Source organism: Ramularia collo-cygni (assembly GCF_900074925.1).
Source record: "Ramularia collo-cygni strain URUG2 genome assembly, contig: RCC_scaffold07, whole genome shotgun sequence".
NCBI lineage: Eukaryota > Fungi > Ascomycota > Dothideomycetes > Mycosphaerellales > Mycosphaerellaceae > Ramularia > Ramularia collo-cygni.
The window spans coordinates 735334-756364 of record NW_019716261.1 but is presented as its reverse complement, the minus strand read 5'-3'; the positions used below and the strand labels follow the sequence as shown (position 1 = coordinate 756364).

The following is a 21031-nucleotide window of genomic DNA, read 5'->3' as shown; positions in this document are numbered from 1 at the left end:
AGATACCAGATGTTGTGGCCTTTGTGGCTTGATGCGAGTTGTGCAAAGGGATGACCCGGGTTCGAATGGATGAATGATGTAACAGGTAAGGTAGGTGAAGATGGAAAGTGAAGTGCGTGGAACCATGACTAATGAGCCTAAAAATTGACCTGCTCCGAGGCTGTCAAATGATTTCACAAGATAAGTCGCGATTCGTCGAAGCGTGAGGGCAATAWGGTGGAATTCATTCTGTGGCATAAGATCCGATCAAGACTATGTACCAGAAGAAACGACCATGAAAGTCCACAGCCCTCAGCGAATGCCTCTGCCCTTCGTATGTTACAATTTCAACACGAGGGGCAAAAGAAGCCGTCGAGTATTCATTCCATCATGATCGCCCTCTTCCACTATGACATTAACTTATATGACTGCTCATAGTCACAGGTGATACATCTCCGTGGCGCCCGTAAGATTTCCAGACGCCGTGAAGTTACCCGACTGCGTAGTGAAACTTCCTCGCTCAGACAAGGACTTGATCTTTCCAAGCAGAAGCTCGATGGATCGATATCCAGCGCCCGCAGTGAACCCAGGAAGCTCGTGGCCGGCCAGTTGAACTTGGTAGAAAGTCAGACCTCGCTCGGTGCCCCAGTACCCTTGAAGTCCTGAGCCGGTAAGAGCACCGCCGTTAAATTCCGGGTGATCGGGCACGTAGAATTCTTTGCCGGGATATCTAAAGTGATAATGTCAGCCAATTCTCTCKCCGAGTTAGAGAATTTGAGGGTATCAACTTACTCCTGAAGACCCTGCTGACCATTCCAGGTCATGTTCTGGATGGCGAGCAGAGTTCCATTGGTGCTCAATAGCATGTCGAGGTTTCCTATAACTGAATTAGGCAGATCCGTATGATTCTCGTTTTTAGAGACTCACCTGATCCAATAATGACATTATTGGTGCATTCAATGACATGCTCCAGCACACCGTTCTGAGCGGGGCCCAAGCTGGTATCGCCAATCGACTGGTTGTTGCCCTCCAATCCAAAGACATTGATGCTTGAACATTGCTCCCAGTTGGTTCCGACTGGAGCGTTGATCGCCTTTTGCACGTCGGTTCTGTTGAAGTAGACTTCAGCACCTGGTGGTGTGTAGTCTCCCGAGTTGACAATGCCGAGCTGGCTGTAAGGATGTGGGCATGTCTCAGTGATGTGATATAGGTTGAAGCATGGGTTGACCAGGAGGATGGCTTCCAAGGCATTGTCAAACTGAGCACAAGTCGCGTTCTCGTCCTCGTATGGATCGGCGAGAACCGGGTACTTCTCGTTGGGCGGAGGGAACTTGAAGTATTTGTCCATGAAATCGGTGTAGCCACATGCATCATTCCGCTCCTTGAGGACGTTCACAAAGGTCTCGTTGAGGTATAGAAGCTTGTTCCAGTACTCAACATAGTCATAGATGACGGTTTGCTAAAAACATCACATGACGTTAGCTTCTATTTGGCCGATTTGATGGTGTAAAGTACAAACCTGCTGCATTGTGCCATCTGCGATGATGGGGTCATTGATAGCAATGCCCGCTAGAGGCATGTCGGTGCTGTTCTCTTTCAAGATTGCATCTGCAACGTATGGAACATAGTAGCCTCCATAACTCTCTCCGGTGAGATAGATGTCGCGGCCTTGAAGGTCAAACGTCTTCATGAAGTTCTTGTAGAATCCAACAAACTGCTCGCCGAGCTCGACTTCGTTGGTGATGTTCGGCGTTCCTGCGGTGACTGATTAGTATCGTAGCCCTTTCTCTTGCAGAAACTTCTTGTTCGGCGTGACTTACCCTGTGTGAATCCGACGCCAATCGGCTGTTCAATCCATACCATGTTCGTCAAATTCACCTACGGCCGCAGAGAGATCAGCAATGTCTCCGAGATTGTCGATGCAGATAGAGCCCCAGCATTCCYCAAAGAACAGCTACGACTCGTCTACAGCCCTTTGGCTCTTCATGTCTTACCCATGTGTAGGGGTTTTGAACGGGAGCGAGAGTACCGGCCTCTGAAGTAATCAATCAAAGCCATTAGCAATTGCCTTTACCAACAAGGCATTGTCCCAATTACCCCACGTGAACGGTCCGTTCTCAGTCAACAGGCCAGAGAGAGAGCTACAACCTGCAAAGAAGGATTATATGTTAGCCAAGTGAAGATGGACTCTCTAATGATAACATCTCTCAGAACATGCCCTGCCTCAAACGCCCAACTGCCACCAAATGAGCAGAGAGCGAGCCTGGGATGGCGGAGAGCAATCATAGCTCCTATGTCTCTTGATGCCAAGTTATCCAAACTTACCTGGACCTCCATTGAACCAAAATGTAATCTCTTCGGTTGGCTCTGGGTTCGTCGTCGGGAAGAACCAAAAGTAAAGCTTTCTCGTCTCATCGGGAGAGTCCGAGATTGGCAACAGACCAGCATAACTTGTACCAATATCGAAAGGGACATCAGGAATGCCAGTGCCGTTGACGGAGAAGGACTTCGTCTTGTCGGTGAGGAAAGGGACATCACGCTTTGCCAGCTTCGGGGCAGCGACAGGTGGCGCAGCTCTCACACGAGGCTTCTGCTCATACCTGCAAAGTCCCTCACGTTTAGCATGTGCATTGGCGAGCCGTTGCCTCGTTTATCGGGTCAACGTTCAAACGTTTGTTGGCTACTGACTTCTTGGCTCGCTTGAAGACGTCGCTTGGGTGGCTGGCGCCAACCCCGGTCAACGTTCCCAGCGCAAGACACGCGGCAACACTCTGAAGGAAATGCATGGCGAAAATCCGGTGGAGGAGCAGAAGAAACAGGCGGCGATCCGAGGGTTATAAACAAGACCTGCGTGATCCCAGCCCGACCAGCACTCTAATGCTTATTATGACGGAGTTGCATCGTAGATTAGCATTTAGACGCGAGGCTGAACACTGACCTGCCCGATACGGCGGGGACACCGAAGCTTGTTGCTGTAAGAGGTGGTGCTTGTGCCGATCAAGAGACTCAAGCATCATTGGCGAAGAGGTGAACCCCACCTCGGCCGTAGATAGTACATAGTCGGGATTACTTCTCGACTGGAACTGTGTTCCTGTGGAAGCTCACAAAGTCCGACGTAGTCCCAGTATTCCACGCCAGGGCATGGCCATGAAAACCTTATAGTCGAGAGGATTCGCTGACATGATTTAACAAGGTCGCCGCGTCGTTTGTCGTTCGTACTAGCCACAGCCACAGTCGCATCGGTCAGTCCCTATCTACATGGGTTGCCGGTAAGTCGTGACACGTCAGTGCCGAGCGTACAGCGTMTTGACATATCCAAGTGGAACGTAGCACCCACGAGCCGCGTTCTACCAAAGTATAGAGGAGTCTCAGCCGATCCAGCCGAGAAGAGCACGAAAGAGACAGATCCGCGTGCTAGTCATGCTGTCTCGCTGTCTCCGATGTGTCTAGAACGGAATGGTCATCAGCTTGCTTACTTGCTTGCACATCAAGGGTGCGGAGTGTAGTCCGCCTCATAAGATTAGCTGTACGCGTGGGAGGGCCTCCATCTATCTGTCTTGAATGTGAAGTTAGATTGGCGGCCTCTCATGTCTGGAGGCACTGTACATGTGCCATCTGCCTTGTCGGAAACATCATCTTCATTCTTCCCTTCTCGCGAGCTGTTTGTGCGTATTTTAAGACTCTCTGCCTGGCACACGATCAATATAGATGTAGCCCAGCGTTGTACTGGAGGTAGTCCCCTGTGCATGTTCCAGCTGACATCAAGCAAGAAGACAGCAGACAATATGTCTTCGTGCAGCGAACAAGTGAATTGTCATGGCATGTCATGTCATGTCATGCCATGCCAGGATAATCTCCATCGACACTCCGACAGTGTTGTGCACGCAGGTGAACCAATCGTTGAGACGACGGTGACTTCGGTCATGATGATGAATGGGAACAACTCTGCCGCCGAAATCCATGCATCAGGTACCGGCAGCTACGGCAATCTTGGCAGCATCAGCCACCCACCAGCCACCAGCCACCAGCCACATCCCGACACGATTACAGCCCTTGCTCGGTAGATGTGCTCATCACGGACTGCCCCGACCGATGAACATGGACATGGACCATGGAAGCTGTTCTTTTCCCGACCATGCCGCAGCCCAGGCCCTTGCGTCGGTTGCCCTTACGAGACTGCGAGTCTGCGACAGACAGACCAGACCAACCGAACTTCCGACGACATCTCCCATCTTACATACCCACGCTTGAATAAGCATGTTGAGTCGGTCGAACCTCCACCGCCGAACTACTCAATTCCCCAAAGTCTCGCTCACAAACGGCCTTAGATACTCATCAACAACCGTTTGCGATCGCCAATCCGACCAGTCATGATTCATAATCGCCCACGTCTCATCGTAATCTTGCTGGCCCTGTCGGATATAATACGAGCCAGAGATGACCCATTGCTATATGAATTGATATCAGTCAGGAACTGTCCTCTTCCATGCTTAAGATACTTCGGTCTCCACCGCACGCACTTACCATCCAGCCGCCTCGAAGCGAGGTCACGTACTCCTTGATACATTGCGCGTACGGTCGGAGGTATTCGGTTTCGGTCTGCGAGAATCCGAACTCGGTCATGAGTACAGGAGCCAGATTTTTGGCTGTTGAAGTGGAGCTTGTGTCCATTGCGTTGTATCCTAGACAGAACAAAAATATCAGCGTATGTATGGGACTTGACTTGATGCCAGCTTCTTCATGCACGAACCTTGAGAATACATGTTGAAATTCGCACAGTTGGAATCCGCGAGTCCGTTGTTATAGTTGTGCAATTCAAACACAATCTTATCGGCGTATGAGAATGATTTAATGTCAAAAACATCGCCTTGTTCATTGAGGGGTAGACCTGCGGTGACATTTGCGAGGTCCGTGTCGTAATTCAAGCCAGAGAAGAAAATCCTACTCTACATGTCAGCGTAATGATGATATCGAGCAGGAATTCCACTTACAGAGGAGCTGGATTGGMAGCATTAACACCATTGGCAGCATCAATTACGTTGGTATACCAATCTGRCCAGCCATAGCGAGATCTCGCAGGAGAGCTTTCCACAGGCTGTCGGAGCTCGTTTCGCAGGGATACGGAAACCATTGCGGGCCAGTTCTTGCCGTGTTCGGCCATCCATGCAATTCCTCTCTTCCAGTTGGCAGTGTTGAAGTATGTGTCTGTGAGATGTGAGAAGTCTGTCTTACCAGTGAGAAAGAGACTTATGTACCTTCAAACCAAGCATTCCCATCGTCCGCGTTGCAACACCAAGCTCCTTTGCTCATGTGGTTGTCTTGATGCACATAACTAATCCACGAGTCAGATAATCGGTAGTCCTAGGGAGATGGGGGTTTTTTTTACATCTCYTGTTTCAAGCATTCAGCTGCGACGGCATCGAAGACTTGGATTCTGGTGGTCTCCTCGGTGAACTGCGGGTTGTTCTTCAAGATATCCTGGAACACCGTAGTCMCATTGGCGCTTCCCAAAGCATTGACGAAAGAGTTCTTGAGAGTAGAGTTTGGGTTGTTGTCAATGATGTCGTCGATCATCTGTTGACGATCAGTGTTCATCCCATTGACCACGCTGAAAAGGCTCTACCTCAATGGCATATGTCAATCGAATGACATTCATACCCAGACTCTTAACTCTCGACACAATCGTCTCGATGGATTGATACTGCAATCCCTCGGGAATCATTGCCTCGCCGTGCCCAGACCAGTTGATTCCTGCATACGTAACGACATCGCCTTTGTTGTTCAAGATATCTCTACCAGAGGTTGTGAAAGGAGCAAATGGCCACTGGGCGTCTTGTCGAGGGATGATTGCAGAAACACTCAATGCAACAAGCGCCGTACCGGCAATGAATATACGGGAAAGCATTTGTAATCGCTGGTGCTTGATGCTGGGAAAGAACAGAGATCAAAGAAATTACCGGAAAGGAGAAAAACTGTGCCAGTGTAGCAGCAGCATGAACCTATTTCAATACCCATCAATCTGGCTGTTGACGAAAAGCCTGGCCAAGGGAAATATACGAGATCGAAAGTGGAGGGTCAGCGGGGATCGTCTGGATCAAATACCTTGTCTGTTTGACCCGGGCGTGGCAAGCATGGGTTGTGGAGGATTCCTGGGATCACCTGGTCAGAGGTGCCTTGGCAGACTCATCTTGATAAGAGTTAAATAGTGGAGGAGAATCGGCGGGTGCAAAGAAGCGGCATTCCGAGTCAATGATCAGCATACCCCGCAAACTTGAGACAGACGCTCATAGGCGCGGAAAATTAATTGTCCGTGGCGTGCCACCTGGCCTAATAAAGCCTCCCGACTTCCAAGCTGAGGAGTCGCTCCGTCCTGCTATGACCTCCATCTCTGTCAATTGACTCTCATCTGTACCGTCATCGTGCAGACTTTATACATTACTTGGACATTACCCGTCTCGTGTCGTCTTCTCTCTATATGCCAGAGTCGCTCTGCAGATACATAGCAGATTTGTAGTAGAAATCCCAGTCATCGCACTGCTCGTCAAAGTCCGTCGGCAGAGGATCAATGTCAAGCATAGTGTCGGCCGCTTCCAGAAATTGCACTGCGAACCCTTCATCCGCATGCCATGCCTAGATGAAGACGTTAGCGATGAACATCCTTTCATTCAGATGCACTCGACACCTACAATATGACAATGGGCCAACCAAGCGCCGGGATTATTGGTTAGGAATGCTATGGCCAGCCATCCGTTGGACGGCAGCATCGCCACATCTCTCCTGATGGGGTTGTCGTAGTTTAGCCCTTCTCTGTCTGCATCCGTCCACGCACTCGTACCCGCGCCCAGGATGTAAAAGTCGTGTCCGTGGAGATGGATGGGATGGGGAATCTGAACATCAAACGGGACGCCGCCTCCCTGAGTCATGACCCAGTATGTCCAGACATTTGATGTTGGCAGCTTGATGACATTGGCACGGTCCGGAAAGTCGGTCTTGCCCTCTCGAACAGACATGGTTGTGGGGTTGGCCCTGATTTCATCAAGTCAGCGTGTATCATCCACTACTCAACAGTAAACTCACCAATCTGTCCGGAGCGGAGTATCGTTGACCTGCCAGTACAGCGTGAGTGTTCCATCCGCCCCCGTGGACTGGTTAAGATGGACGTTGAGCTCCGAAAGACTATCCGGGATGTCGCCCTGCGGAACATATGAGTTCCAGTAAGGAACAAGGTCGGCTTCATCGGTGCAGCGCTGCACATAGCCCGTTGTAGAAGACTCGGGAAGCACAGATTCAAAACCTTCGTATGAGAACACAGCCCTTATGTTCTGGTTCTCTGTGGGGCTAAATCAGCGAGGGTGACTYTGCAAAAGTGGTGGGTCACTTACGGAAATTAGAACCACAACCTGCGCCATCTTGCGACTGCGCTCGGAACCAGTAGCTGCCGGGTTCCTGATCTGCTGTGAACACCACATCATATCGCTGGCCGATGCCGATGAAAATCCAGGTGGCGTTGTATGGAACAATCGGGACGAAGTCGGCAGATATGACAGTGAACATGTGGTTGTCAAGGCTAAACATGAAATGATTGTCCACCGCAGTGTTGATCAATCGTAGACGATGCTTCTTCCCCGCCGTGAGTACAGTCCGAGAGTAACGTCCACCGTCACCAGAAGTGGAGACCATGGTGCCATTTATCAATCCGGTGTCAGCAGTAGGCGCGAGAGCGTTGGAATGCATCGCTATCGAGGCTGTTCGCATTACAGTCGGATAGTACCAATCTGTAATGGGTAGGGGTCCCAGATCAATGTCATAGTTTTCGGTGGCTGGGCCGTAGATCACTATGGGCCCGACCACACCATCGCCGTACTGCGAAGAGAAATGGGAATGATACCTGCGGCACTGTTAGAAGCCAGCATATGTAATTGCAATGCGGAAAGGAACGTACCACGAGGTTCCATACTGGGTTGCAGTCATGGTGTACGTCTTGCTTTTTCCGGGTGCTATGGGACATTCCTTGTACTTGTTAGAGCTTGCGCTCGCCGCATCCTTTCAACAATGACTTACAGTTACACCCGGTACGCCATCCTGGCCATTGGCGTGCCACATTCTGAAACCATGCCAATGAATAGCGGTACCATTGTTCTCCATCCGGTTGTTGACGGTGACTTTGATGGTGTCTCCCCAGTTCGCGTAGATTGTGGGACCTGGATATTGTCCATTGACGGCAAACACTGGGCGCGAGAATCCGTCGGGGGCCAATGTTGTGTTGGTGATGGTCAAATCGTAGGATACCACCCTGCCCGTGCTGGGCCAATCCTCGTCAAAATCCGTGTCAATGGAGAAACGGCTGTCCCAGCATCCGCGAGACGTCGGGCCATTCGTGCATACTGCAGTTGGCACAGAAGTTGCGGTCGAGACAGAGCGCGTTGGTGTGGCGGTACTCGTCTGCGTAGTGCTTATGCTACTTTGCCACGAGGCCGAGATCTCGGCAGCAGTAGCTCCATTGCTTGGGACCGTATATGTGCGGTCAGGACCCGCTTCCCATTCCACACTACCATCCGTAAGGATTCGAATGAACTTGTACGTCAGCTTTGTATCCGCTGCTATGTCCACGGTAATCGACCATAGTGGGTTTCCAGAAGTATATTGCGCAGCGGTGAGAGACACGGCGCTCACAGTGTCCCAACTTCCCAGCTCAGAAGTCGAACCAACGACTTGTATACTCTCGCCCCAGAGTGTGGACACGAGGATATCAAAGGTGACTGGAATCGGAATGGCCACGGGTACGTTTTGTCGTTTCCTGACTCCTCGGTTGTCGGGAAGTGATATCGGTCGCAAAGGCTGAAAAGATGTGGCTCGCTGTACCGTCTCGACGTGCGGTCCTTCAGAGGTCGGCAGGACAGATGCAACGATTGGAGCTGCCACTGCAAGCAACTTGACAATAGAAAACAGATGCATCATTAACCAAAGAACTCCAAAGAAGAAACGAGTGTGGTGAGGGTCGTGATATGAACGTCCAAAAGCACACGGGCAAAAGGTAAAACGCCTACAGCAAAAGATCGAATGGAGAAAGAGAATACTCCGGGTGCAAACATGGGCAGTTTCAAACCTCACCAATGAAGTGGAGCATCGGTTCGTGGCAGCGCGTAGCAGGAATATGTTGGGTCCCGCTATCGCCACAAAAGGCGCAGGTGGATTCGCGGGTGTGACACACAAAGGCGCTCAAGAAATACCGTCGTGGAACAGTGCTGCTGGCAAAAGAGACCCCGGTGGGAATCTTCTCCCAGCTCGTGCAGTAGTCGTACGGCCATGTCCACGATATTCAGTAGAGATGAGGGTTCACCATGTCCGTAGCGGTTGCAATGAGCACTTTTCGCGTTGTGTTGTTTGCATGCCAGTCAAGTTCCGTGAAACAAACGGCGCTCCCCACGATGGACCTTTAGCCCCTTTGCAGATAGAGTGCTTCGCGCCATGTATCTCTGTGAAACGCAGGTCACTTTTTGTTGACCTTGCAGGCGTGATTGTTGCAAGGAAGAAATCCGCGTGGATGCAGGTTTCGGGCCGTCCATCGTTCAGGAACGATCGGTTGGCATCCCTGCGCTGGATCCACTATATCTTTTTTCGTCTCATGCCGGTAGCCCAATTCGATGCTGCCAGACGACATGTGGCAACGAGTGGAGAGGTATGCCGCAACGCGATTCGATGCGTGAGTCGGTCAATTATCATGAGGTCAATGCCCTGGACCACGTTTCTGGGACCCGACACAAAGTACTGTACTGCATAGTGCATACTGTAGTACCCCCTGCTTCGCTTCTAGGTAAGCACGCCCAGTCAGTGACCGGATTGTGCAACTCACAAAGTCATGGGCCGTGGCTAACATGTGTGAGCCACGTTTGGGGTAATCGCTCGTCCATCATTGCTGCTGCTATGTTGACGATGCCGTAGGTCCAGCGACTTGTCCGCAGTGCCCCCTGGTAGATGGGGAACATGCGGTGCATGTGGTGGAGATTCAAGAGACCCTGTCCGTAAGTCTTTTCTGGAACTCCAAGCGACACCGATAAGTTAGAAAATACGCTGATACTGACGAGTGGGACCCAATGGAAGCTCGCCTCGCTGGAAATGCCATCAAAGCAGCGAGAAGCGACCGCATCGGGAGCCAAATTCCAATAGTCGGTCGTGCATTGGCGATTGATAGATGTTCTGTACGCTGAAGAGCATGAGAAATGGGCAGTTGTCTCTTGCACATGTGTATGTAGAGCAAGTAGCGCACAGTAAGGTAAGGTAGAAGGAGCCACCCCACCCCACCCCACCAGATCACATCCAAATTTAGCACCGCCAAGAGAGATTAGGTTCACCCTAGCGATTGGACCAGATCACAGATCACCGACTACAAACCACGTCTCCCTCACACATCTCAGAACACCTTCACTTGGATGAATTCACTTCCTGGCAACGCACAATGGCCTCTTCCACTGAGCAGCCATGGCATGCAGCTTTCCCTGCTCCGACTATGAATGCAGAGATCATGCCCCAAAAGCGAGTGCACATGATCCTCTCCATGCGTATAGCTTCCATGCTTATCATTGATGTCCGCCGAACCGACTACGAAGGCGGAGCCATACGCGGCAGTCTCAACATTCCTGCCCAAGGTTTCTGGTGGAATCGTGGAGCCCTGTACGAGCTGGCTTTTAAAGCTGACATAGAGTGGGTCGTCTTTACTTGCGGCTCCAGCAACGGCYGTGGGCCGAGATGTGCGGCCTGGTTCCTGGAGCACGTGAGGAATACGGCCAAAGATGAGAACATGCAAGTTTGTGTATTGGAAGGCGGGGTGAAAGGATGGGTCAAGGCGGGTTTGGGCAAGGAGTTCATGGATGGATTCAAGGAGGAATACTGGACGGAATTGTTCGCCGAGGACGACAAGGACAAAACAGCGCATAGTGCAAAGCAGGATAACACGATGCAGCCTGCTATTGCATCCGCATTGGGCGCCGGGGATGTCACGAGGTGAAGAGCGGGACCTTTGCGAGCCGAAAAAAAAACAGAAGAAAGAGGCACTTGATGCGTAGTCAGATACTCTCACTAGGTATCTAGGTGTCCTGCAGCGGCAACCCGGTCAGGCGATGGAGCCTTTTCCTCCACCATCAAGCCCACCATTAATTCATGTGCGTGGTGTTGAACAAGCGATGGCCTGTATCTGTGGAGCCACTGCCCGTGTACTTGTTCGCGGAGATGCGTAAAGCAATGAGGCTGATGCCTTCATACCGGTTGGACAAGCGGTCAAGTACACCACCCTTCTCCACTGCTTGACCCTGAACCACCCCAGCAAGCACAACAATCTTCACGTTCGCGTCGCAACTGCGAATGTGCTGAACATAATCAACAACGGACTTGCCAGTATTGACAACTCCATCAACAAGGACAATCGCAGCTCGTCCGGCAATATGATCGCTCTTGTGGAGATCAACAGGTTCCTTCGCATGGACGTACATAGCAGTTGGGAACGCCTCCCACACCCCGCGTGCCATGGGCTCACCTCCGCGCATCAGAGGGACAATGACGGTCTTGTCTTCGGATGATAAGCGATGTCCATCGACCTCGCCGCCTTGCACATGCATGATCTTGTACGTCTCCAGACCAAGAATTGCGCCGAGATATTCCGTGGCCAGATACCGACCCACAAGACGATGCGCATCTACCAATGCTGGACCACGGCACTTTGCATCGCGTGTGGCTGACATGAGTAGCTTGGCGGATACTCTGTCGGTTGCATCGAGGTATTCTAGTCGATGGGGAGTCTTGAGGATCGACTGTTTGAAGTCGACATCGTCCAGTTGCACCAGTGGCAGTTGATCGGTATCGAGCAGCGGACCATCCTTGCAGACTTGCATCAAGAGCTGGCGTACCTGAAGACCATTGCGAATCGCATCGCCCAGTTTCCCTTCCATCGACCGACTTCGAGCACCTTTCTCGCCGACGATGACGATTGCTTGGTCGGCATTCCGCAGCATAGGCAAGTCCAGGGGACTGTCGCCGAAAGCCCACACGAATTTCTTGTGGACGTCGTGCAACCGGTTGACCAGGATGCCCTTCAACTCCGGCGTGACGATCATACCGTCCACTTCACAACCGATGATCTTTACTTTCTCAGACACACCAGCAGCAGACAGCACTTTCTCCCAGATGCTTCTCGATCCACAAGTGACGACGATTGCGCCGATGTGCTCGTGCTTGCCAACATCGTTCAATAGGTCCAGAAATTGTTGATGCATCAATGCGGATTCGGCTACTTCGCGAGAGGCTTTGTCGAATGCTTTGCTACTTACTGTGCGATACAGGTTCATGGCTTCGCGAAAGGTGTCGTAGGAGTATCCAGCTTCGAAAATCTCCTTCAGAGGACTGCTGTTGTCGTGGAGCTTCCAGAAAGCCTCGCCTGTGTCGCCGGGAATGATCGTCTTGTCGCCGTCAAGGAGAAGCACAGTGCGGAGCTTGGAAGGATCATGAGTATTCACGACACCGTCTAGCCGGGCCTCGACGCAGATCTGGTTGAGAAATTCGATCGTTTGAGCAAGAACATTCGAATCTGCCGTGGTTTCGCAGAACTTGACGTTGTTGTCCAAACAAGAAGACCGCAACCCGTCTCTCTCAGCGACCTGCCACCTCTGCAGATGCATCAAGGATTCACGGGGCCGGTCCTTGCGTTGGTCATCTTCCTGAATCTGTTGCTGAATCTTTGCCACGGGAAGGTTGAGATACAAGATGTGGGTGAAGACTCGCCAGTCCTGTTGTGTGAGGACAGTTTCTGGAGCATCTTCGCCTTCTCTCCAGAACATGAAATGTCCAGTCACGATTCCAATCCTGTTGCTGTCTGCACACTGCTTTGAGATTGCTGCAATGGCTTTCTTCCGCAACGATATCTTTTCCCCTTCGTCGAGGCTTCGGAAAGCTGTACCTCCCTCTTTTGCAATATTCTCCAGGACTTCAGACCCTTCGAATGTGTTGATTTGAGACGCAAAGGCACTTTGTTGCAGGTGCTTCTTGGCGGTTGACTTTCCGGAGCCTGGAAGTCCAAACAAGCCGACAATGATTGGCTTAACCTCCCCTGAGGTTGGTGACAGCTGTGACATTTTGTCAATTGTCGTCTGAATGACACTGGAAAAGATGATACAAGATCTCAGCATCGATGCGACTCTGTTAATATAAAAAGTCGTTTCGTACCAGATCATTCGAGTAGGTCCAGCAATTGCTCTCAATCGCTTGCTCTCATTTAGTATCTATTGACAAACACGCAATCGACGAGCGGCACGTCGAAAACACTAGACATTCGATCCTCATTCGCAGAGAAGCTGCAAGAGTCTAATAGGCTCAAGTCGACCCGATTACACCTTGGTAGGTTGAATTACATCGACTGACGTTGCCGAATTCTCTGATACCGTGGGAGTCGCCTCCTCGCCAGCTACTTGGCGGTCGAACACTGCTTGCTCCGGCAGTTGCCCCGTCTCATTCGTGATGCCTGACATCTTCTCCAAAACGCTTGCCGCAAACACGTCACCACTCACGTTGAGCGCGGTCCTGAAACGATCAATGAACCTGTTCGGCAGCATTAGTACCGTTCAAGCATGGAATCGCGAGACAAAAAGTCGTGAAGCTTACCAATCGATTGCTACAACAACCCCGTACATGCCAGTCACGGGTATGCCCACAGAGTTGGCGATAACAACCGTAAGCACAAGCGATGATGAAGGAATCGGTGTTGTGGCGATGGAGCTGAGGACGGAAAGGATGACTATCAGAGCGTAGTCACCGGCGTTCAATGTTTGGCCTTGCGTTACAGCCAGGAAGACAACAACAACCGGAAAGTAGATTGCGGTACTGTGATACCAGTCAGCTTTCAGCTCAAGAGCCCCTGCGAGATCTCATTTGTTGTTCTCACCCATCCATATTGACAAGTGCTCCGAGCGGTGCGGTGAAAAGGACGATTGGTTCAGCCACTCCATTCTTTCGAAGACATCTCATCGTTACCGGTAGGGTCGCGGCCGATGATGCTGAGCCCCATGCTGTGATCCTGTGAAGTCATTTAGCTTGAGTCTGCTCCACGAAGCAGGGACTGATACTCACCACGCGGGAGAGTGCTTCATCCACCAGGTGTATGGATTTCTCCGCGTGAACGCGAAGAAGATGATTGGGAGCATGATGAAGAGGTGAATGAACATTCCGGCCTGGCAAAAGACGGGCGTATGTTAGCTGCTGTTGCTGATGGATATCACCGTTGCAGAGCTTACCACTGATGCTCCAATAAGTACCCCAAGATTCTGCCCAACGTCGGCAATATTCAGTCTTAGCAGATTCGACAGGATGAGGAAGAAGACTCCGATCGGTGCCAGCTTGATCAAGAAGTTGATGACGATGAACACAATCTTGTCAATCTCCTTGACAGCGCGAAGTAGGGCAGAATCTCGTTTGAGCAGGCAGCCGACTACAATGGCAGTGACCAAGACACCAAGAAGCTGGTCTTCTGCGAGTGCTTGAACCACATTCTGGGGCACAAACGACGTAAAGACAGATACAATGATGTCGTGAGGAGCGTTTGAAGACCTCTCGTCAATCGTCTCTTGGTCTGCTTCAGAGATATCCCCGAGAGTCGCCTCATCAGCTGTTAATCTGATCAGCTGTCATACGTTCGGGGTGATGGCGATCTTCGTGTACTGACCTTGTACCATGAGAGTCGTCCAAACCAGGTCGACCATGATCATGCTGTGGACAACCGCGAAAATGGTTGTGAGAACGTAATAGCCGATGCTCCATCTGACGAGCTTTGATCCTCCTTGCGACATGTCTTTGAGGTTCTGCACGGCTAAGATCATGGCAGTGACGATCAATGGTAAGACCGTGGCCCGCAATGCACGCAACCATAGCTGACCGGGGATTTGTAAGAGTACTGGCGCAGCCTCTGGTATATCCTCAGTCGTCGAGGATACCGCCTGAGTCGGGGAAGTCAGTTTGTGTCTAATCAGAATGTGATGCCACAATAGGACTCACGAGTCCAATTCCCAGACCAAGAACTGCAGCGATAACGATCTGAATTGCAGACCCAGGAGTGACAAGAGCTCGAACAAAGCGCTGCTTCACGGACAGCTTTTCAGGCTGGCCATCGATCGAATGCCCTCGATCCTGTGGAGGTGGTGTAAGACCTTCCTCCGCTGCAACACCCTTTTCATAGTGATTGCCTTCCGTCGCCATGGTATCAAGCAGAATTGTCAAAAGACAAGGTCTACTTCTGGGACCTGCGACCAGCTATATCCACCCGTCAATGCTAAGCATCAAGATTGCCTCGCGCACAGAGACGGTTCAAGACCCTACCTTTGATAAGAAGGCGACATTGAAAGGCGTGGCGAGCGCGTGGCACTGTGCATACACGGCCATGCCATGCCCTGGCAAGCGAAGACCGTTCCATGCTTCACACCACATAAAGGGATTCGCCAATTGCGAAGGATTCTTGCCAATGCGCGAGGCGGCCTTGGTGAGCAGCTGCTGGAAATGTACTGGGTCTCGTGTTGTTGGTCCTTCAATTTGGCGAGGTGTCAAGCGAGTAGGCCTCTCCTCAGAATGGTCTCCGAGGAACATACCACGATGTCGATTGGCTATATCTTCAGTAGGACCCTCTTTGCGACCAACACTCAGATTGGTGGACAAGTGTCTTGGATGTTGCGGCGCCAAGTCGTTAGGACTTTTTTGACGTAACACAGAACGACCTTCCAGGGCTGAAATGTGTGTTTGCTGTGCCATGATAAGGTCGGTAAAGAAGTGTGGTTCCGATGTTCCATAATTCCATAAACTGCAGTGCTCCGAAGGGAGTGTGCCGGCGAGCCGTGTCAACGATAAATTCTCTGTGGCTTGTCCGGCAGACCTTATCGCTGAGAGGTCTCCGTGTTTTGCTTGTGCATCAAAACCATTCGATCCCGTGCGAATGGCACAGTAGAGTTTGAATAATATGGGTCTAGTTTCGCAAGTGAAAATTGTTGAGTGAATGAAAATTTTGGTTTTGGGAAGGTGCGACTATATTACCGCGGTGGCTATTGGAAGATACTGTACACCGTGACTGTCGTGCATATGCTTGTCGCTGCAGCCTGCAATCTAAGAGCATGTCGGGTGGTATGCTGCTATGGAGGGGCAAAAAGGGAGCCGCATTGCGCCACTGCATCTTCCGCACAAGCGCAGAACACAACAAAAAGAGCACTCCCGTTATACGGAAGCGGATGCAAAAGTAAGTGCCCTCTGACAGAGTTGAACTGGCGACCTCGGCATGCCAGTGAGTACTAGTGCCGCGCTCTACCAACTGAGCTAAGAGGGCGTGAATGAAAGGTGGTGAAACACTTTTCCTGGGTGCCGAGTCGAGACCGCAACGATTATGACTTTTTCCGGGTCTACGCCGTACCAGCGACCGGACAGCAAGCTCCCAGCCCATCACAGACATCGACACGGCAATGCACACGCTTCAGTGTTGATTGCAGTAACGAGAAAGAGCCCGGCAGGCTTCGTTTGTCCTCCTATTGTCCTTGGACAAATCGAGACCTCGGGAGGGTTAGGGTTGGGGTAGCGTAAATCAGAACACCAGACGTCCTTCAAGAAGCACAGGCTAACTTACAAGAAGTAGTCAATCTTACACTATTCATGTCTATTGAAACATTGGCAATCTCTGATCCCATATGCTTTTAGTGCATAGTCGGTCACATATGTACTTTTCGACAACTCCCCTACAAGTACAGCTTCCGTCGACGAATCGAAACCAATATTGGCCCGTGGGAACACACGACCGCAATAGCATCCTTTGAGTGCCTTAATGCCCGTGGCTTCGATCCCTGTTAACACCCGACCATGAGGGATATCATCAAAGGCAGTAGCAACAGAKCAGATGAGAGCGAACTGACTCCCACTTTCATTCATGGATCGAMGCGCATATGTGAGAATCGACGCGACAAATTCATCGCCCGTACTCAGAATAGCTCTCCAACGAACAACGAATCCGATTCTCGATGCATCCTACGCAATCATGACGAGGAGAGATCGGAGATGTGTTAAGAGGGGATAGATCGAGATGTGGAAGCGACGCTCCAACCGCCCATTCTCTCAGAATCTATCCAGCCAGCCAGCCAGCAAGAAAGAATAAAGGGAAGGAAGTTTTCCTTGACCGCGATCATCGTGAACGATCCCAAAAACAACCAGAGCTCTGTCTTGTTCATGCGAGGAGAGCTCGCATGAATAAGAAAACCCGTCGAAAATTTGTGGATTGGCGAAGAAACGTGCATCAAAGAAGAAAAAGGGAAAAAGGGAAAAAAGGACTGCACAACGAAAAAAGGAAAGACGACGGGAAGTAAACAGCAGCAGCAGCAGAAGAAGAAGAAGCTGTAGTAGTGACGGTAATTGAACCATTACCCTCTACATACCTCATGCTCTCTCATTCTCTCWCATTCTCTCTCTCTCTCTCGCTCTCGCTCTCCCTTTATCCCTTTATCATCACTCACGCCCTTGACGTTCACTCCCTTGATGTCCACTCCCTCACTCCAACAAACCCACCTAATTCAACCCTCTCCACTCACACTCGCCCCAAAAGACCAACAACCTCCAAACCTTCCTCACCAACCCACCTGCCTCGTCATCCAGCGCCCCTTCGACCATGCCTTCCATCTCCCGCGCATCCATCTGACTCAACACCCCCTCGACAATACTATCCACCAGGAACCCCTCCTGCATGCCCAACAACTCCAACACCTTGCGCTCCACAAACGGCCGGATTTGCTCCTCGACCAGTTCCTTGGTGAGATAGTTCCACTTGACGGGATGCGAGTACAACTTGTCGGTATCCGAGGGGATTTCCGCCGCCAATTGTCTGCGCGCCGCCGCCTTTTCATCGTCGGTGAGATCGGCACCGGAAGTGGGGAGAGTGGAGGTATCTTGGAGAGGTTTGAGTGATAGTTGAGTTTTGGCACCCGAAGTGGCGGCGTCTTCTTCGTCGTCTAGCAATCCTTCCACATCCACCATTTGGCGCTTTGCAGGCGCAGGCGCCGTCTTGGCCTTTGCGGTTCCGAGGGAAATCTTGACACGTCCGCCTTGATCTTGTTGTTGTTGATGGTAGTTTTGGTGTGGAGGACGAGAGGGATCGCTGTCGATATCCATCATGTGGGAGAGGAAGTCTCCAGCTTGACCTCTCGCTTCCGCCTCCCGCTGTCGCTGTTCTTCCATCTCACGCTCTTCCGCCCGACGGTCGTCATCGTCCTCCCTCCGCTCCCTCTCCACCGCGTAGGCGCGATTGCGAGACCACTGCGAGGGATCCTTGTAGTACGGATGTCTTCGCTCCTGTTCATCGCTCCAATTCGCCAGACGCATGAGCATGTCCTCTCTCGCCTTGAGGAGATTTCTCTTCTCGTCCTCCTCTCGCTTCCTCTCCCGCTCCTGCGCAGCCCCACGCTGACGCTCGCGGTTTTGCCAGCGACGGACGTGGTCGGTGAATTGTTGATCCATTTCTTCCTTCTTCCGCGCCTGATGTCTCCTCTCCAGCTCATCGTCGGATTCCTCGGCGTCTTCATCATCGCGGAGGGGCACGTAGCTGGCTCCACCGTTTTGCCCGACAAAAGCGACGCCGTTGACGTAGTCGCTGGGGATTTGACGCTGACTCTTGGGCCCCGAAGGAGCGCCTTGCACGCGTTGACTTCCCCGTGGGCCGACGGGGATGCCGTTGGAAGAGCTGGTGTTGGGAGGTGGGGATTGGAGACGATTGACCCGAGGATTTCTCGTCCGCTCCTCCCTCTCCGCCTCCTGCTCGCGGTCCGTCCTCTCAATGTCCCTCCGGTGCGATCGATCACGGAAGGCCTTGATTTCCTCGGCGACGGTGGCACGCTGCTCGACGGGAATGTCGGCCAGTTCATCGTCCATGTTGTTGGGCAGATTCAGCACTTCCACCTTGTAATCGTCGCCCATGGTCACGTCTCCATCGCGATCTCCATTCTGTCCATTGGCGTGGTAGGCCGTGGCATTGAGCATGCGGGCGACGACACTGCGCACCTCTTCCCGGCAGTTTTCCATGCGAAAGGCGCGTTGATCGTCACTCTCCCGTCGCTTGCCCTTCCACTCCTCGATGTATTTGATGCTGGCCTCATCCACCACCACCACCAACTTGCACATCTTCACCTTGCCCGCCTCTTCTCCTTCGCCTCCCGTCTCGCGTTGCAGGGTGCCGTCGGGGTGGAAGAGTGGCACCTCGACCTCGCCAAAAATCTCACTGGCGGCCTCGAGACTCTCGACATCCTCATACTCGGCGAATCCAAACTTGCACGCATGGTCATGCAGATCCCTCGCGCGCGTCCATCTCCTCAACTTGCCCGCGCACGCCAACAACWTGTCCAATTGATCGTCTCCCGGTGCTCCCTCCACAAGTCCTCCCACGAAGATGGTCCTCGCCACTTCCTCCCGCGTCGGTGGCTGCATGGCCATCATCGAGTCGCGCACCTGCTGTCGCTCGCGGTCCAGATTCCTGCCGTCATCGCCCATGCGCGGACCACGTCGATCTCCGCCTCCCCCTCCACCACCATCTCTCCCTCTACCATCGCCTCGGTCGTGGTGGTTGTGTGGCCGGTGGGGATCGGCTCCGACGCCCAAGCGGATGACGGGCGCATTGAGGTTGATGTTGGGCATGTTGGCCGCGAATTGGGAGGGATCCATTCCTGGAGGGGCATTGAAGCCCGGCGGAGGGAATTGCGGTGCTCCTCCGTGATATGCACCGGGTGGAGGGCCATAGTTGTAGGCCATGTCTGCGGTGGAACAATGTTAGTATTGTTCGGTGATGAGGAGAAGAAGAAGAAGAAAGTGAAGCGCAATCCACATCTTCAGCTTGCATCTTCAATTCGCGGCCCCTCCCGCCTCTCCCCCGACATCCACTCCGCATCGCATCGAGAATCGGCCATTGAACTTCACAACCCATCATCACAGCACATTCCATCCACCACAAAGATGGAAGCCAGCGTCCGACTGCTCGCCTCCGGCATGCGAGGCTTGAGAGTCTCCTCCTCCTCAAGGATATCAACATCAACATCCACATCAACAGCACGCGCCTTCACCACCACCACCTCCCTCCACGCCTCCGACTACTCACCCACACCTACACCCCCCTCCTCCCGCTCCACCATTTCCTCCTCCATCTCCACCGTCCTGGATGAATCCCTCGACCTCAAAAAAGGCCAACACGCGACCCGCCAATCCCGCTTTCCCGGAAAACATCCCGCCCCCGCAACCACGCAATCGTCCATTTCCAACTTTGCCCGCACCCTGACCGCTCCCGGCCGCTCCTCCAAATCCCAATCCCCATCCACCAACCCCTCCTCCGCAGCATTAGACATTGATGCCTGGTTCAACAACCCCTCTGACTCACCCCCTCCCTCGGGAGTCTCCCCGGAGAGTGAATTGCCCACGGTCAAACTGAATCCGACGGTTGGGAGGACGATCAAAGTGGACATGAACCGCGGCATGGATGTCGGCAGGGCCTTTCGAACCCTGGAGATGTCGTGTGCGAGAAATTCCGTCCGGAAGGACTTTATGCGCCAGAGGTTTCATGAACGCCCGGGTCTGAAGAGGAAGAGGCTGAAGGGCGAGCGGTGGAGGCGGAATTTCAAGGCGGGATTCAAGGAGACGGTTGCCTTGGTGGTGAGGATGAAGAGGCAGGGCTGGTAGTGCTGGAGCCGGGTGAGGTGACATGAAAGAGGATGGTGTGGAGGAGGGGATGGAAATGGCAGGCTTGTACAAAATGCAACGACGATTATACCCTTAAGAAACTTGTTCATCACAAGCAACATGGCGGTGACGGTATCGCAGACTACCCGAGCAAAGAGCATCGAGAAATGCTCGACACGCTCACAACGCGCAGACTAGGATTGAGGAAGAATATGTTCCTACACACGAAGACTGGGAATCAAGCATGCATGTCCCACGAGCATGGACGGATCGTGGGGCCGCAGAAGCCCATCACAGCATGTCAAAGGTAGTCTTCCATCGCTGATGAAGAAACATG

The 21031-nt window shown here is 52.3% G+C and overlaps 8 protein-coding genes and 1 non-coding gene; 2 read left to right on the top strand and 7 right to left on the bottom strand.

Moving 5' to 3' along the window:
- Positions 1–417: 417 nt before the first annotated feature.
- Positions 418–2765, bottom strand: RCC_05250 (probable SERINE-TYPE CARBOXYPEPTIDASE F PRECURSOR; the record flags this gene model as incomplete). XM_023770523.1 has 9 exons in its annotated part: positions 418–709; positions 772–856; positions 907–1438; positions 1499–1734; positions 1800–1857; positions 1974–2014; positions 2077–2127; positions 2305–2579; positions 2668–2765. The coding sequence occupies 9 exons, from the start codon at positions 2763–2765 to the stop codon at positions 418–420; spliced, it is 1668 nt and encodes a 555-aa protein (XP_023626291.1).
- Positions 2766–4271: 1506 nt separating this feature from the next.
- RCC_05249 (related to endo-beta-1,4-glucanase) lies at positions 4272–5884 on the bottom strand (the record flags this gene model as incomplete). XM_023770522.1 has 7 exons in its annotated part: positions 4272–4427; positions 4504–4661; positions 4730–4920; positions 4971–5184; positions 5235–5311; positions 5366–5553; positions 5603–5884. The coding sequence occupies 7 exons, from the start codon at positions 5882–5884 to the stop codon at positions 4272–4274; spliced, it is 1266 nt and encodes a 421-aa protein (XP_023626290.1).
- A 566-nt stretch (positions 5885–6450) lies between these two features.
- On the bottom strand, positions 6451–8934 carry RCC_05248 (related to laccase precursor; the record flags this gene model as incomplete). XM_023770521.1 has 6 exons in its annotated part: positions 6451–6609; positions 6666–7005; positions 7057–7309; positions 7362–7867; positions 7922–7989; positions 8041–8934. The coding sequence occupies 6 exons, from the start codon at positions 8932–8934 to the stop codon at positions 6451–6453; spliced, it is 2220 nt and encodes a 739-aa protein (XP_023626289.1).
- Positions 8935–10435: 1501 nt separating this feature from the next.
- Positions 10436–10984, top strand: RCC_05247 (related to arsenate reductase (Arc2); the record flags this gene model as incomplete). Its single annotated transcript, XM_023770520.1, has 1 exon — positions 10436–10984. The coding sequence occupies one exon, from the start codon at positions 10436–10438 to the stop codon at positions 10982–10984; it is 549 nt and encodes a 182-aa protein (XP_023626288.1).
- A 145-nt stretch (positions 10985–11129) lies between these two features.
- On the bottom strand, positions 11130–13100 carry RCC_05246 (related to 2-3-cyclic-nucleotide 3-phosphodiesterase; the record flags this gene model as incomplete). The annotated part of the gene is made up of 1 exon (XM_023770519.1): positions 11130–13100. One exon carries the CDS (start codon positions 13098–13100, stop codon positions 11130–11132), a length of 1971 nt encoding a protein of 656 aa, XP_023626287.1.
- A 252-nt stretch (positions 13101–13352) lies between these two features.
- On the bottom strand, positions 13353–15597 carry RCC_05245 (related to excitatory amino acid transporter; the record flags this gene model as incomplete). XM_023770518.1 has 8 exons in its annotated part: positions 13353–13563; positions 13627–13845; positions 13907–14038; positions 14092–14192; positions 14256–14626; positions 14684–14954; positions 15013–15267; positions 15334–15597. 8 exons carry the CDS (start codon positions 15595–15597, stop codon positions 13353–13355), a joined length of 1824 nt encoding a protein of 607 aa, XP_023626286.1.
- Positions 15598–16242: 645 nt separating this feature from the next.
- On the bottom strand, positions 16243–16324 carry tRNA. One transcript is given in 2 exon segments: positions 16243–16278; positions 16288–16324. It is a non-coding gene; the product is annotated as a tRNA-Thr (tRNA).
- Positions 16325–17547: 1223 nt separating this feature from the next.
- RCC_05244 (uncharacterized protein) lies at positions 17548–19776 on the bottom strand (the record flags this gene model as incomplete). The annotated part of the gene is made up of 1 exon (XM_023770517.1): positions 17548–19776. One exon carries the CDS (start codon positions 19774–19776, stop codon positions 17548–17550), a length of 2229 nt encoding a protein of 742 aa, XP_023626285.1.
- Positions 19777–19977: 201 nt separating this feature from the next.
- Positions 19978–20694, top strand: RCC_05243 (uncharacterized protein; the record flags this gene model as incomplete). Its single annotated transcript, XM_023770516.1, has 1 exon — positions 19978–20694. One exon carries the CDS (start codon positions 19978–19980, stop codon positions 20692–20694), a length of 717 nt encoding a protein of 238 aa, XP_023626284.1.
- Between the last annotated feature and the right edge of the window lie 337 nt (positions 20695–21031).